At 40.3% G+C, this 17,499-nt stretch overlaps 1 protein-coding gene across 1 annotated transcript; it reads right to left on the bottom strand.

Moving 5' to 3' along the window:
* Positions 1-2,462: 2,462 nt before the first annotated feature.
* unm_sa1261 (un-named sa1261) lies at positions 2,463-16,696 on the bottom strand. Its single transcript, XM_026325376.1, has 4 exons — positions 16,507-16,696; positions 8,156-8,378; positions 5,598-5,800; positions 2,463-3,554 (listed from the first exon to the last, which is right to left on the bottom strand). Exons 2-4 carry the CDS (start codon positions 8,325-8,327, stop codon positions 2,739-2,741), a joined length of 1,191 nt encoding a protein of 396 aa, XP_026181161.1. The 5' UTR covers positions 8,328-8,378; positions 16,507-16,696; the 3' UTR covers positions 2,463-2,738.
* Between the last annotated feature and the right edge of the window lie 803 nt (positions 16,697-17,499).

Here is a 17,499-nt window from a genome sequence, read left to right on the forward strand (position 1 = left end):
CCATTGCTGATTGCCTTTTTTCATTTTTAATGAGAGAGAGCACTTTGAGAGGATGATGTCCCAGTGGAATAACTACACACAAAGTTATTTCCTGTAGTATTTCCTCTACTCTCTGACACAACACAACACAGACATCAGTAGCATCATGAGTACCCTAGAGTAAGAGACCAAAAAGGCATGAAGTATTGTTATTGTAAAATACGTATTTCACCATCTTGGGAAACAGCAGGTTAGAAGCAGTGTTGCCAGATGTACCATAACTATTGTATTTGTATGACGGAGTGAAATGGTATAGAGCTGATTTGGAGTCAGTCAGTTCATGCTAAGCATTTCAATAATGTGCTTATTAAAACTGACTCTGGATCCACCACATGTAATGTGTGGTAGTTACATCTCTGCCACTGTTGCCTCTTGCAACATCTTTTTGTATTTGTTTTTCACAAGTTGTATCTGGTCAAAGCTTCATTTAGTTATTCTCAAGATTTATTTATTTGTTTCTGATACTGTAATCTGTTTGCGTACACTAAGGTGCACAGTGTGTCCGGTAGCCTGCTTAATAAATGCTCGCCCATAGTCTGAGCCCTTTCTCATTGATGTTCTGCATCTCTTTGTGGTGGTGTTGTGGGTTTGCATTGTTTTTGCGTCTGTGGGTGTTTTCCATCTCTTCGTAGACATTTTGCATGTTTGCTGTGGGCTATTGTGCAGTTTAGTGTCTTGCACTAACGTCTTTAGTTTGTACTCTTTCTTGAGTTCATGCTGGTGCAGTGCGGTTGTGTAGCGTTTAGCACTTTCACCTCACAGAAAGTAAGAATGTCTCATAACATTGAACTATTCCTCTGATCTAAAAATAACAGAGCCACTTTTTAATCTTAGTTTATTTCATTGAATTTTCACCACAGTAATTTCATGCAATACTTCTGAAAAACACAAGAGATCTGTGAGCTGCTTTAATCCCCAAATTGAAAAAAAGTTGTTTTCTGCATCGCCCATCCTGTCTCACATTTTCAGGGTCTAACTTTCTAATAAGTTATATAAAGTGTAATAATTTAGAAGACTGTAAAATGTTGGGTAGTGTGCCCTAGTATAATACTACATTTTATTCTTCCCACTTTAAAAGACCATTCAGCAGGCATATTTAATGTGAAGGATTTTTCCTGCACCTTGCTTTTTTCAGAAGTCAAAATATTAAAATGATGTGAACTGTGAAAGGTACATTTACATTTTCTGTTAAGAAGAAAACAAATGATGATTATTTATGATACTTTTGTATGCCTTTCTTCTTTTTGGCAGATTGGTTAGAAAGTTAAGACTTCCAGTTTATCCTTACTGCTGCCCAGGACGTGCACTCTCAGCTGCTTGTTGATTGCTACTGTGCGGTGGGTTTAGGCATCAAAGGCGAACATGAAAAGGAGATTTTGAGTGAGAAAAACAGTCTGTGCACATTTACCTTTATGTGTGGTCACAGTAACACCATAATGAATATTTTATCCTGTTTACACTGATGGCCTGCACACAGGACACCTTAAAATCCCATTCATTTACCCCTTAGTCATGACAGAACCTTTAATGGCATTTTAAGGGAGAATTAATGTAAAATTAAGGGGTTCAGTTTACCTTAAAACCTCATTCATTTAATCCTTAATCATGATGAAATTAAGATATTTTTGAAGTCATCTGGGGTGAATTTAAGGATTTTTAAGGTAATAAAGTAAGGAATTTAGTTTACCTTAAAGATGTAGCCCTTTATTATGATGGGGTAATAACAGGCAGGGTGTCAGCATGTTAATGACAGTGATGTCCATCATAGCTTGAATTAGCATGTATGTATTAGCCATATCCTGGTATCAAAATGGCCTTGACCTTTGAAAAGTGTGTATTCATGTTCTCTGGTATTGAGTAGGTTAGGCTTCATGAAATGGCACCATTTTGTTTTGCAGCTGCTAAATCCCACCTACAGTCATCTGCAGGCATCTGTTTTCCCAAAACATATTCAGCCTGGAAAAAAAAAAAAAAAGACCCTCTTCACTTAAGAGTGTTTAAACTTCTGCTACTAAATATCAGCAGCACTTCTGACACTTTAGTGTTACCTCTCAAAACTGCATGTACAGATCAGTCAGTTCAAGGTTTTCAGTTGAATTTCACAGGGAGTGGTAGAAAGGTGCAGTTTTTTGTGTACATACTTAAAAATCTTATTCATTTTTATTTTTATTTCTCAGAAAACGCACACTTTAGTCTCTGCTGCCAACAAACCATAAATATCTGACATAAATAACTCCAAATAAAAATAAGGGGGAAAAAAAACACATTGGAAAACACATCTACCAAACATAAAAAAATGGTACATACACTACAATAAACATACAATAGTACCATCACTCATGGTCGTTTTTAATGGACAAACCATCTGACTTTATTTTTTTTACCTATTGTGAACATATTGTTGTCTTTTTTGTTGCGCTCCCTTCAGCTTCTTTTTTTTTTTTTTTTTTTAAATTACAGCATGTCCAGTTCATGTCATTTCAGCAACTGAAGTACAAACCACATACAGGAGGCTACAGCATGTGATTGTCTCACTGCTCATTTCCTCAGTTTGTCTTCATTAGAAATGAGTTCATTCTCTGTGAAACTACGGTGAATGTCAGACTGATGCTATGAACCGGTCGCCACCGTTCTCCTCTGTCTTCCTCTTCAGCGCGCACACACGTGAGCAGGTTCCTGTGAAGCAGCGTCATCAGCCTCTACACACAGATCTCAATGGATGTAGCAACCAGGATGCGTCCTCTCTCGTTGTTTTCCCTATTGACCCTCTCGTAGCTGCCGGTGGAGGACGGCGAGCTGTTGGTGGACATGGAGGAGTATTGGGTGTCCATCACGATGCTCCCCTTCGCCACCACGCAAGCAGGTGACAGGCTCTGCTGCTTCAGTCTATCCACTAACACATCCTCTTCAGATGAGGACAAGCTGATATCCAGAGGTGGAAGGGTGCTCGTTAAACCTCCGCTGCTGCTGTTCCCGTTCTCCGTGTCCAACATCCAGCACTGGTTGAAGTAGTTGAAGACTTCTTTGACGGAGCAGCGGCGCTCCTGCTCGATTGAGAGGAGTCTACGAAACATTCGTAGAGCTTCGTCTGTGAAGCGGCGCCACTGTGAAGGCACCGTGCCCGTCCGACGGCGCTGCCAGCGGACAAACTCCTCATAGAAGGCGTCATTCGGCATGGCCTTCTCCCAAGGGAAGTTTCCTGTCAGCATGCAGAAGAGGAGCACGCCGAACGCCCACACATCTGTGCTGTAATCCACACAGAAACCCTCATGACGTGAGGTGTCACACAGCTCAGGTGCTGTGTACGGGATGGTACCACTGACACGCTTCACCGGAGAGCCGGCACGGCGTGTCATGCCAAAGTCTGATAGCTTGACCTTTCTGCACTCCTTGTCAAAGATGAGGATGTTTTCAGGCTTGATGTCTCTGTGGACCAGCTTCTTACAGTGCAGGTAGTCCAGAGCGATGGCCACCTGGTGGACACAGCGCTTAGCCACCGTTTCAGGGAGTCCCACCTGACCACAGAGAGCACAACAAGGTCACTCAGAGGACACCACTGGATTAAAGAGCAACTACACACTTGATTTCAGGAGGAGAAAAAATAAAAATAGCTGCACTGGCTGAAAAGTGTAATGGGCCAATCCCACATATGGATTAAAAGAACTGTAACAGTGACAGCTGTTATTTATTGTGAATGAGACCTGGGTTTGCAGGCCTGCACCCCACGCTGAGCTGGACAAAATCAAGGCAGCCATAAACATTACAGGAGAAAGTTCAGAAGAGCTCAATGTTATAAATATCCTCTGACGCAGTGCGAGCCACAGCCAAGTTAGCACCATCTTAATTCCAGCAGAAATTAAATCGATTGGTGTATTAATTTCATTTCATTAATATGAAAAATTCTCATTGATGATCAATTTTCAAGATGAAACATTAAAAAAAAACGTAATTTTTTAACTCCAACTGAGATTAAATATTTTTTCACCATTTCTTTGTGGTGAGTTAAACTATCGTTTTACTAATTAACTATCGGATTTCACAGATATAGCAGGTCATTGAATAAGTCTTACTGATTCAACTTAATGTTTATGTCCATTTGTTTTTTACATTAACAATTTTGTTTTTTTTTTTTGTTTTTTTTTTTTTTTTTAACAAATAAAATCAGGTGTTACTTTGTATTTAGTCAGTCTTATTTTTGTATTAAAAATTAATGAAACTATTTTTCATCATAGTTTTCCTGGAAAAAAAATGAACACTGGAGACTTCAGATACTGCCAATTACTTTGAATCCATATGTGTGAACAGTCTCTTGAACCTTTGACCCAGTTGTGTGGTAATATAGTACAACACCACATCACTGGTCATACTAAGGCACAGCTGACTGAATCTGTCACATTAGGTAACTTGATAGGAAGCTTCTTACCTGACAAATGACACAAAACACATTTAAAAAAAAAAAAAACATAATGGTGCTTAGACTTGAAGTCTACTTGGCATTTGCAGACCTTATATAAACATGTAACAACACCATTACTTAAATGTCACCATATGCAGATATAAGTGTTAGCTACGACATAGTCACAGTGAGGCATGAGCTGTGCCCTTTAGTTCTTAATATGCAAATTATATGCAGAACAGCTAGTGGCCACGCCCATTGTCCCCACCCCTCAGAGCCCTCTCCTCTGTGCCAAAACTGTGACAGAAATCGGAAACTGAAAAACAAAACCTTGGCATTGAAAAACACTGACGTCAACAAGAACTGATGTTCTTGTATTGTTTTCATTATTAATACATTTTTATGCCAAAGTTTTTGAGGTTTTTTTTTTTCCCCAGTACAAATGCTTAATTTGCTTCAAATTCCTTTCATTTTACAGTTCTCATTTCACATCTCACATTTTTGAGTGACAGAGTTTAATTGTCACTGTTCTGGCTCCAAAGTTATCCCCTTGGACACGTAATTTGAGACTGGTGATAATGACTATTTGTAATCATCTAAAAAATGTCTTCATTTCAGAAGTTATAATTCTTGACAAATGCTGTTAAGATCATGACTATAATGCCGTTATATCTGTACACAACTACATTATAGTGTTAAATGTTTGTATACTGCTTAAAGATGGTAAACGGGGGATTTCAAGTACAGTTTTACCATGTATGAAATTCTAGCTTCCTCTCAAATGACTAGACCAGTGACACCTTCTCATTCCACTAACAGCCATTCAGTCATAATGTGAAATATCAGCTCAAAAAGCTTTGGCAAACATCCACTGCCCTTTTATGTTGATTGTACTTCACTATAAAAGTCTAGTGGATTCTTGTGTTTTGGCACCAGAGGGGGATAACTCTCCACAGAGCTGACAACTAAATGTCACACACAAAACAGTGCTGGATGCCATTGCGTAATCCACAGTAATGGGTAAGCACCGGTTTATAAGGTGCCACCTCAGTATACTGAAGATGGTGGCGTCCATTGTTAGAATTTATTACTCTGATTTTCATGATCTGGGTTTCAACTTCTGTCTCTTCTGCCCTCTGACCTGTGTCCCAGCCCATCTCACCTGTGGAGGGATAATGTCAAACAGATCTCCCGCTAAAGCGTATTCCTGAGCGAAGATGTAGTACTCGTCCGTTTCGAACGCGATGCCGTACATGTTGATGATGAACGGGCAAGGCGACAGGTACAGGGAGATGCTGTACTCTCTCAGGAAGCTCTTCAGCTTGGTGGTCTTCTTCCTCAAAAACTTCAGGGCCATTTTTGTGCCTGAAAAGGGAGGATGGGGAACAGTTACATAACTTCTAATTGCATTTCTCGCTTCTTGTTCTTTGTCATCATGTTGGGGATTTATTCTGTAGCTATGTAATTTCATGCAAAAGAGAATTAAAATCATTTCAAATGGCATGAATTATTAAAATTACCAAATCATGTCACTGAATTAAATCCTGATGTTTTTTTTTTTTCCAGGAGATTTATGTATTAAGTATTTCAAATCCTCTGCTGGACTAGTAAAGCTCCCACAGCATGACCAGGATGTTGCTGATCTCTTTTCATGTCTGAGAGTTTGCAGTAAAGCGATCTTTACTGATGGAAATGTCCTCATGGAGAACAGGGGATATAATTAGAAAGCCGTAGACAAGGAAACAACTCTCATTCTGCCCTGGAGTAAATCATTTTACTTGGTATAATAATGTAAAGGATGCACAACAACACATTAGCTGTCTGGAGGGAACACATGAAGTCAATTTGTGAGGACATGGTTCAGAGGTTTGACTCACCTCAGCAGCCACTTACTGCCTAGACCAAGACAGAGCACCGAGGGGAGAGAAATTACCACAGCTAATCGGAAAGCTGGGAGAAATACCCCAGACAATAAGCCTGGAGAGCTGACGTGTCAGCCTCTCCCTGAACCAGCAGTTAGTGTGTCAGCACAGATGAGAGGGGACACTTCTCCAATACCTCTGGATCAGCTCTGCAAAGTGCTTTCTGCATTTTACAGTGTCCAGCCACTTAGGGAAAGGTCAACAGGGGGATTTGTGATTGCTCCTGGTGCCATGATACAAGAGCCACCCACACCTCAACTGGAAAAAAATAAGTGAAGTTTGAAGTCTTACTTCTATTGTGGTTTATGTTTTATGTGGCAGTTCCCATAATGATTTGAGGGATGTATATTATCATTAGTAGTAGTATTATATGTTTGACAAACAGGCAGCAATAACGTATGCTGCATTGGCTTTTAGCAGTGTATACTGACATACATAAGTATCACTTTTGCATATGCAAATTGCAGGCAGGCCCATATTCTGTGTTTTCTAAGGAGATGTGATTACCACTGATGGTAAATAATGAAAACCTGGACTTTGTTCCACTCAGTAACCAAAAGAAAAGCGTCATCCTAATGCTTTTGGATGAAGTGAGATAAAACTGATGTTTTCGACAAACCTATTTTTGGTTCCTGTGAATACACAGTACACAACAGAAGGCCTACTTATTTGCATATACAGTATTAAACAAATTTAACACACTCAACTTACAGTTTGTGCTATTTGAGTTAACTGCCTCCCATACATTTGCACATGATTATGATTCAAAGTGCAGAAACTGCTTCACCATCTGCCCATTTATGTTCATAGGTATCTTGACATTTCCACTGAGCAGCATTTGACATTTGAGGGCAGACAATTAAAGCTACAATGGTTTTCTGCTGGCGGTCATACAGTGGCAGGTAATGAAACCACAGGTGGATGCGGTTTTTCATACATGCTTCTATCGTACATTTTAGTGGCTGGAAAAGGTCAGAATTCATCGTGGTGACAGACTGCAGCCACTCTAAACGGGCAGTGCAGTTTCAGCTTTGTGCTCCAGAAAAGAGGCTATTAAAGAGGCTCAGACCAGATGGTCAACGTTTTGGCTTTTAATATGAAGAGGCTAAACTGATTTTCTCTTAGCCAAGTAGTGAATTGAGGCAGTCTGGTTCATGATCTGTGCTAAATCGCTGCATAAACATGTTCTGTATTTCCTTGGATTTGGTTTCACTGATTTCAGAAGTAAACACTCCAGAGCTGAATAATGGATAGTTAACCTGCGCACTATTACATTCTAAGCAAAAAGAAAAACAATATCCACCATTACTTTTAATCTCTGGATGCTGCTGCTGTGATATCAAAGTGAAATGGTAGGGTTTAAATCTGCTCTCTGCCTTATCTCTCAATCACAAGTAGGACCCACAAAAAAATAAACACACATCTCATTTCCTCCTAAGAAAAACAGGCTGATTTACTAATTTTGTGGCCAAATTAATTTTTGGAGGGACTCTGGGAAATCTTTCCCACCTACAAGAGGTGGTGTATTGCAGATTGTCTTCTGCTTCATCCAAAGAAAGATGAACTCATCAGTGTAGGATGTACTGGTTTCCTTTTACATTTTGTTCCTTTTAGATTTACTGCCATTTAAAATAAAGCATCAAACACAACCCTCCTGCAGCCCAACATGCAGCACTGCAGCATGGAGAATATCAGCTTGGACTCAGTAAAACTGTGGTGAATATGTTGTACTATTATCTTATAGACTAAAATGAGAATATAAAACAGATTATTCGTTAGTTGCGTCCTTAGTTGTTACCTCTGATTTTGTGGATGACCAGGTCCACTTTTCCATAAGTGCCCTTGCCCAGTTCACGGACGACCTCATAGTATTTGTGGATGTCCAGTTTTTCCAGATTCTGTGCAGCAATCAGCTGGAGTTCCTCCAGTATGTCGATGGAGGCGCGCGAGCCATGGGGCGAGGAGGTCATTCTTGTGGAGGGAAGGGCCGGGGCCGAGGGCTGGTCTGGAGACGGATGTGCCTGTGGAACAGGAGGAGCAGGAAGGAAAGAAAGGTTCACTATAAGGAACCACCCTTGTGCTCATTCTCACACAGCAGTACACAGAGCACACCTATTGTATTGTGTTGTATGTACACATATGTACTCTCATCGCCGTCAGGGAAAAATAAGAATGCTTTGAGTCCAGGCCAACTGAACTGTTATGTAACCTTTGAATCAGGAAGTGACAACTTCAGGTTTCTAAGAAAACACTTTTTGAAGCTCAGAGTTTTGTTACAAAAAGGAAGAGACTACAAAAATCTAAAATGTATGGAAAGTGATGGGAACGGCATTAGAGCTGCAGGTCACAAACCAAAGTCGTACTTTGATGGTGGTACAAGAAGAAAAGTCTGTGCATCGCTACAAGGATAATTTATAGTAATAGTGGTAGAGACTGTTTACTGACCACTAGTGCCAACCTGTTGGTGGAGCTAGACGAGAAACTCAGGGGTCATCAAAGTATCTTGCGGGCAGAATTTGAACTGATCGTTTCAGTCATTTTTTACGCAAAACATACATTTTCTGATTCTAAACGCATATTTTCTTTGAATTAAGAGGTCACTCTTGTTTCATTAATCTGTGATTATTCTTCATTTGAGTAATCTACAAAATAATCCTCAGGTTTAATTGTTAAACACAAGGTATCAGATATTCCCAAAAAGGGTGTTTACTTGCCCTTAAACCAACAAACAGCGGCACACATAGTTGCATCAGAGAAGAGAGAAATATTGCTATTTGTGGAGCTGAGCCCCTGCAGTTGATTAATGATCCTCCTGCTTTAATGAATATCTAATTCGGATCCGATATGTTTTTACTCCATCGCGCCTACTTGCTTCCATTCTCAGCAAATCTGTCTGACCATCCTCCTCCTTCTGCTACCAAAAGAAACCAGGCAACCAGGACCTCTGAATGACTGCAGAGACTTCACAGCCCTGATGGCGCAGCAGAACTGTACCATGTCTCATTAACAGGGATGAGAAAGTGTTGAATGAGACAGGATGCTAACCACATCCTGTGCATCAGGCCCATCTGTGCCTGCCTTGGAGACAGCTCCTGCCTACAGCGAGAGTGTGTATGAGAGAGAAATGTGTACACAAAACTCAAGGAAAGCGTGTGAAAACAATGAGACCAAACAAAAATATACAGTATGTTCCAACAGAAAGAACTACAGTGAACATAAAACTCTTCTTAGTGTTTTTTAAGAAATTCAAAACCTTTTTTTCTGCATAATTTTCATGAAATTAAAGCTAATTTCTGATACTATTTATTGTTGGAGTATAATGCTACTTAAGCAGTGTCTCATTGTTTATTGGCTGACATGATACTGATATAGCTTCAAACCTATGTACTGCAAACTTATTGGTCTAAATCTACTAGTAGTTTACATTGTTAATTACTATACTGGACTCAGATCAACTTCACACATGACAGATCCACAGGAAACTAACATTTCCTGCTGTTAATGCTTCACATTAAAAGTACTTAACTGGTCCAGTGCAGGGTGGCTTTTATTGTGAAGTAGCCAAACGTCCATAAATGAGTAGCTGCTTCTGATGCTATGTTTTTTCAGGAACTGTTTTGTAGCAGCACTCAATGAATGTCTTTCAGCACTCTGGATCAGTTTTATTGTTGGTGGCCGAGCCTGACTCTACCTTGCTGGATTCAGATTGCCTAGGTTTAACAGGAAAACAATGCAGCATGTTAATTACATCTTAGGGGTTGATTTATGGAGGTGCAAGAGGAGGCAGCTTGTAGGATCTGTTCTGTTGTATTTCTTACAAAGATCAACATATTGCTTTGCCTTTCCTTGAGTATCTGAGCACAATGAAAATATTATTAAAATCAAAACACTTACAAAAGCGAAGAAAATTGAGCTGTTCTGCAGTGACAGTGGCAGATGAAAATGGGTGTGCACACAAACAGAGTGTGCTGAGCAGATTAAAAATGAGGCGTCAGCTGAACCCAAAGGAGCCAACTGGCTGTCTATCACCGGGCCACTCAGCATCCCATTGACAAGGTCAATAAAACACACAGTGCACAAGAGAGTCAGATTGTTTGAAGCTGCAAACAGAAAAATATCTGCTCCCGGAAAAAGACAGAATTTTCATTACATTTTCTGGTTTTGTCGTTAGATTTTTAAGTCTTTTGTGAGTAATGATTATTTAGTCCATCCCTGCACAGCCTGTCATCAATCTGCCAGTGCCCACCTTAGCAACGCAGCAATGAAAACGAGTTTAGTGTGCACATGCATTAAGAGTAGTTTCTCAGACATCATTTCAAAAGAGGCTGGGAGAATGATGCATCTCATCTCACTATTGTCAAATACACCAACAGGTACAAGAGGGGTCACTTTTAAAGCTCGTTTCTTTGTTCATGTGTCACACATAAGGACCACTCTTCACAGAAAAATACCCAGAAAGAAGCAAATTGTCTAATTACCAAGCAAATTGAAATTGATTTTAACACAATCTCTTATGTCCCCCACACATCCTAATGTTGCTTTTTAACAAAACAAAATTGTTATGCTGCATCAGCTCAGCAGGACATTTTTACTCCTGCCTTGTTTTATTCTCAGCTTCATTTAACCATAACCTTGATATGTGTATGTGCAGTATGTACAGCTTTCTCGACCATGTAACCTCCAGAGCAGATTCACATATGTGCTTTCATGCTGCTGTCATATCAGAGAGCCTGGAGATGAAAGAAGTCACAACCAATGCTAATTAAGCGCGTTTTCTGTGCTGCAGCTCCCAGCAGCCCCAGCGCTTCTGCTCAGAGTAACTGTGCTGCTGCTTCCCAGAGGACCTCATGTAGCGCCAAGTCCCATTTGCCTCCCAGACAATGAGGATGAGACTGCACTGCTGTCTTTCTCCTTCGTAAAATGCTTGTCTGTAATCAAAGCACAGCTTGAATCAGCCAATCTGCCTTAACGTGATTGCTGCTTGTCTCCCTGTCTGTAAATTTTGCCTGTTACCAGCCTATGATGGAGGGGAGGGGCACCTGTTGATGGAAAGCAGCACTTGCACAGAGGTGCAGCATTAGTAAGGTGTCATGCCTCAGATTTTCAACTACTCCAAGTAATTGTAATTGTTGAGCATTTGTTTATGCTACCAAATGTCTTGTTTAGTGGGCATCTTTTTCACACTTCAAAAAAAAAAAAAAAAAAAACCCACAAACCTTAAAAAAAAGTCCAGCATTGTTAGGGCTATAATTGGCTCTTAATGCTGTTAAAATTACTAAAGCTCTCTGAGGTACAGCTGTTCTCTGTAGAGCTGCAGCGTTTTGTTTCAATAAGATTTCCTCATGGTGAACCACAAGCTTCAATTCTTGGACCACTGCTTATCAGTTTACTGTGTAATAGCCTCATTTAACTGCAATAACCTTAAAATGTATGCATATGATATGCATAATTTCACACATATAGTAAAAAAAAACTACAGTATACATCATACAGTTTTAATAGTCCAAAGTAAAACAAAGAGTTTTCATAGTACCATCAAAATCTATGTGTCATGTTACATGATCAACACTTTTTTGACATTACTGAGGCTCCGAATGTCCCATCAACATGATTCTTATTCCTGTAACACTGACACTATCCATTTAAATAAAGATATTTTCCCTGCCTTGGACACCTATAGTACAACTCAGATGCAGACTGATATGAGTTTTCTAAGTGCCAAATGTAGGTTGAGGTTGAATAATGCACGAGAGTACAAACAAGACAGTGTACACAACACAGGCATCACACGCAAGACATGCATACGTATGACCGATTCAGGTCTAGTTCTCTAGTCACAGAAAATCAACTACTAACAACATCTAAAAAGTCACCACCTTTCTTTCTCCCCCTTCACACAGAGAAGGTTGTGCAAGCAGGTCATTGAACCACACTGCCAGGATTTTAATGACCAGTGATCAGGTCGCTCCTGTTCTAAACTCTCTGCAGTTACTTCCAGGTAGATTTATGATCAATAGATTTTTATAGATCTACAGTATCTGGCATTACTGAGGGTCACAATGTCAATTCAATTCAATTTTATTTGTATAGCGCCAAATCACAATACAAATCATCTCAAGGCACTTTACAAAAACTAAAACTAAAAACCCAACAAATCCCTTATGAGCAAGCACTTGGCGACAGTGGAGAGGAAAAAACTCCCCGGAAGAAAAAACCTCCAGCAGAACTGGGCTCAGTTTGGGCGGCCATCTGCCTCGACCGGTTGGGGTGAGTGGACAAGGTGCTTATTCCTGGGACACTGACACTCTGCAGTCCATTTATAGATGCAGCATTTGCTTTGCAGTATTTGTTTTGAAAAGTAAGCATTACAAAACTGATGTGTCCTCTCACTGCTGTTGGTCAGACATGCAATCACACATTAAGCAATGCACAAAAACTGCCTCTGCCAACTCATTTGTCACCAGCTCAACATTAAAACATCAGCAACCAATTAATCATTTGTAATACCAAATCAATACGTTACCCAACTGAGAAATACTTAATGAACAAATGTTACCATCCTAAACTGTGCCTACCAACAAATGTCTTCTGGGCCCCAGAAAAAAAGAGTAAATAACTGGAGATAACAGTGATTTGTGCACGAGAACATAAAATAACTAATAGGAAACCTATTACATAACAGATGTTTCTAAGTAGTGGCAGTTTGTTTCTGTTTGTTGCAATATTTGCAATGGAAAACTTTGGCCACACCAGCAGCACGGCCACATAGATGACCATTGTTCCATCAATTTGGTGCAAACTGAAATATTTCTACAATTACTGGATGGACTGCCATAAAAATGTTTATTATTGTTTATTATTATATTTATTATTATTTATTATATATTCAAATTCTGTATTCTACTGATTTTGGAGAGAGTTTTCGACTAGGGGCCAAATGAGGTTTTAATTTGTCGCTTTGGCTTTACCTCAGCAACAACATATGTCCCTCACAGGATGAACAAAACATTTCATCTACTGCCATTATTAACGTAAAGTTTCAATTTGTCTAATACTTTGTTTGATAAATACAGTAAATACCTGTGAAACAAACCATATTCCCATCAGCCTCAGCTGCACTTTGTTTAATGCCATTTGTTAAATGTTAGTATGCTAAGATGCTAAGATGCTAAACTATAACAGTGACCAAGGTAGTGGCCACAATGTGTCGCTACAATGAAAAATCTTTATTCTACATATGGATTTCCATGAAAAATTGAGTAATGGCCTCTCTGAAAAATATCATTGAATATGTAAACATATTTTTGAGATCTGACCGTAAACATCCTAAGCAGAAGTTGTAATCAGCATCTATGTTTTAGTTATTTGGGTAACATCACACATGCCTGCACTATTTTATAAGTGACAAACAGGCAACATAAAGTGCTAACAAACCAGGCAACCCACTTTGGCAGAAGAGACCAATGCATTTGCCCAAGATGCATCCTGAAATGTGACCTCATGAATCGTGGTATCCTGCAACATCTGTATCCTCTCCCCTAACTTTACCGACTCAAAGCTCCAGAGCAGGAAAGACTCCACAACAAAACAACAGGACTAAGGAGATGAAATGCCTGATGTCTGATTTATGAATTCTGGGCATGCCACTGTGCCAGTGGCAGACAGACTGCTCACCATTAAACGGATACCTGTCATCCCCTCTACTCACATCTGAGTCTTAGCTGCAAAGGAGAATCTGATTTATCGGGGAATCCTAACGCTGTCCTGCAAATCTTTCAGCTGAAATGCATTATTCTGTGATAATTCATTTTGAAAGAAACTGGAAATTAATTTGTATGCAGTTAATGTTGCAGCAACATAAAATTAGGGTAGGGTTCAATGGTTGCACCAGTCTGGCAGGTTGTTTAAATACTTGGACTGTTGACCCGCTGGGCCACTCAAGCTTGTAACAGCCTTGTAAACATGGCGGATGAAAAGTCCAACATTCCCACCCTCACAAATGTGAGTTTTCGCCTGATTCATTGCAGTCTCGAGCTTTTCATGGTTGAAACCCCAAATTCCCACAAACCAAACAAAATCTTTACCCCCTCATCCAAATAAAAAGTAAACCTATCTGGCAAGCCTTCAACCACAGGAATATGTTTCTTTGATTGACAGAAAGGTTTCCACTCCTGAGCCAGTCTCTGAAGGCCTTTTATCCCCTGTCATTCTTAGCTATTCAAGTGAGAGCCAGTGAGTTGACACGTGTGTCATTCTCTGACTCTGCCCACTGACACAAAACAAAACCAGTGAGATTGTTTCTCTACAAATGTTTGCAGCTCCATCCTGCCAGCCCTCCCACCGCTGCGACAGCTTTGGCCTTCACACTCCCACTGTGTGTGTGTGTGTGTGTGTGTGTGTGTGTGTGTGTGTGTGTGTGTGTGTGTGTGCGCGCGTGCGTGTGTGTGTGTGTGCACGTGCACGTGTGCGGACGCGTCTCTCTGTGTGGCGGCCTGAAGCTTGGCCCTCTGGCGGGGCTCGGCGGTCGGCCCCCACACCGCTCATGGAGCAGTGGAGCACATCAAAGCAGCCAGGGCTTAAACTGGCTCGGCATCCAGCGTCTGCGGGCTGGGGCTTTGTGCCTGCACATTGAGCAGCACATCACTGGGTGCTCTCCTTTAATGCTGCTGCTTTCAACCCCACGCTGCTGCAGGTAACGTTACCTCCTTTGTCTGCTTTAATCTCCATCTCCCTTTCTTCTTATGACTTTCTGTGCACATAAGCATTAATGCAAAGACAAAAGCAGACGGGCATGTCAGTGTCTCATAACAAAGAGCTGCAGAGCTTCAATTAACAGTCACATTTGTTATCCATTGATGTATGGATTTAAAAAAAAAAAAAAAAAGAAATACTCAAAACAAATTATCCAGACCTCAAGATGATACTTTGAAGCAAACCTAAACCTAGTTTACAGCGAATGTTGATGATGAAAAGCAGCAGCTTCTCTGATTTAGAGTATTTTTCTGTTGATCAACTAATATGTCAAATATAGAGAATTTGCTGCATTTCTTTGTCATATATGACAGTAAATTAAATATTTTTTTATATTTTAGATTTGAAGACACCACTTTGGGTTCTGAAAAACTTGTGAATGTTTTTAAACATTTTATAGACTTAACATCAAAGAAATACTGAGCAGAGCAGTAGATAATGAAAATAATTAATTAAAAGTACATTTATAGAAATGCCCTTCACAACTTATCATAGTTAATCTATTCAAATATCAAGTTAAAACAAAGGTCCTGAACCTAAAGATAGTTACTTTACAATCAACTGTGCCAATGAAAATCCTCATATGAGACACTAAAAACAGAGTTTTTTTTATGTATTGTACTACTTGTGAGATATTTGCAAATTATTATTTTGTTGAAGGAATAATTGTTTCTGGTCCCAGTTACTGTAATGACAGAATCAGTTATTCAAATAATCCTTTCTGCTCTAAACAGCTCAGAGCCCGTGAGAGCATGATCTCTGCAGCCCGATTGTGCCATTTCCCACAAAAACACAGATGTAACACCAAAACATAAATTCAATCAATCAATGTGAATTCACTAGTGTATCATCACATCAGTCCTTCTCAAGCAGTATAGGGCGATGATGTCAGTGTCAGGAACAGTCTGGGAGTCATAAGTGCAGCACAAAGACAAGAACTGTGACAGCTCTGCAGACACAAAGCGTGCTTTGTGTCCATACAGCAGGCTGAAGGCAGGCAGTGTTGGAGCCTGTGCACCTGAGCATCCCTGTCTAGAAATGCAGACAGTGTGATCAATACATTTACAAATGCCAATAACAACAACGTGTCCACTGATGTAGCTGGGACACAATAGCCTGACAGCAGCTCTATTGTTTTGTCACATGGCTCATCTGCAACTTTTTGTTTTTTCAAACTAGTTGAAAATATGACAAAAACAAAAAGAAAAACGAGGACGCAATAAACTGTAAACAGTTGTCTAGTGTAACGGAGCAGCACAAAGACGGGACAAGCAATGAGCCATCACTTTAAAGCCTAATCCACACACACACACATCTGGAGACACAACCTAGCAGTTAATTAGCAGTGACTTTGCTTTAGACCGGCTGGGAAATAATGAGACGCCAGATCTTATCTACCTTTCAAAATGCGCCGCATGCAGTATCCGGAGCTGTCAGTCCACCCAGACAACACCTGACTCTTCAACAGGCAGAGGGGATGTCGCAGAGCCTTAAACTGTTGCTGTTGTGTGTTTTTATTATAATTATTAGTCGTAACCAAGCAGAGTGAGGCCGAGCCTAAAGGTAAAGCCTCGGCACAAACCGCCGGTGTCTGTGGACTGTCTCCAGAGCCGCTGTCTATTGTCTCCGCACTCCGCCGTCGGACCCGCCCACCGCCTCCAACGTCCAATCAGAGGGCTAAGCGGCGGTGCGACCATGATGCGTTCAACGGCTGTAAGTTAATCGAAACTTTATTTGTTTGTTGTTATTATCATTATTATTATTATTATTATTGTTATTGTTATTATTATTATTATTATTATTATTATGCACCAGCTTTTATCAAATGATACAAAACACAAAGGCAGCTAATGGGACAACATAAGGTTTAAACCAAGAATCCGTGTGTATAGGCGACCTAGTGCGTGGCTCTAATCCCATCCATAGCAAATATGTTCGCCAATGTGAACCAAAATCAACCAGGTCAACAGAGGGATAAAATCATATTTAGAAGCCCTGTCACCCCCGTAATGACCAGGATCCATTTAAATACTTACATACTATAGTTAAACTGATTTACATTGAGTAGCCTCAGTGAATGCAGCATGTGGGAGAAGCCAAGCACAGCATGTACTGAGCGAAATGTGCCGCGAGTGACTCAGTTGCACATTTAAATCCTCGGAGCACAGTGAGCATCTATTTGCAGCTGCAGCAGCAGCAGAAGTGAGTGAAGGTTGTGAGTGACATCAGATAAACTGAAGAAACTCTGTGATGTTTATTGTCTCTTGGTGAAAATCTGCCTGGTTAGAGTCAGAGCGATGACTCCATGACACTGCGGTTCGCTGTATTGATTTATGTCTTCGACCCAAAGTCCAATGATCAGTGTGTTTATAGTGTGTAAAGGCCTCTGGC

Source organism: Mastacembelus armatus, chromosome 8, assembly GCF_900324485.2.
Source record: "Mastacembelus armatus chromosome 8, fMasArm1.2, whole genome shotgun sequence".
NCBI lineage: Eukaryota > Metazoa > Chordata > Actinopteri > Synbranchiformes > Mastacembelidae > Mastacembelus > Mastacembelus armatus.

Excerpts from the sequence above, each read along its gene's own strand:
- unm_sa1261 (XM_026325376.1), bottom strand. The coding sequence starts at position 8,327 with ATGACCTCCTCGCCCCATGGCTCGCGCGCCTCCATCGACATACTGGAG. Across the intron at positions 5,801-8,155 it reads GGTCATCCACAAAATCAGAG|GCACAAAAATGGCCCTGAAG; the intron begins GTAACAACTAAG and ends CTCCCTTTTCAG. Across the intron at positions 3,555-5,597 it reads TTGACATTATCCCTCCACAG|GTGGGACTCCCTGAAACGGT; the intron begins GTGAGATGGGCT and ends CTCTGTGGTCAG.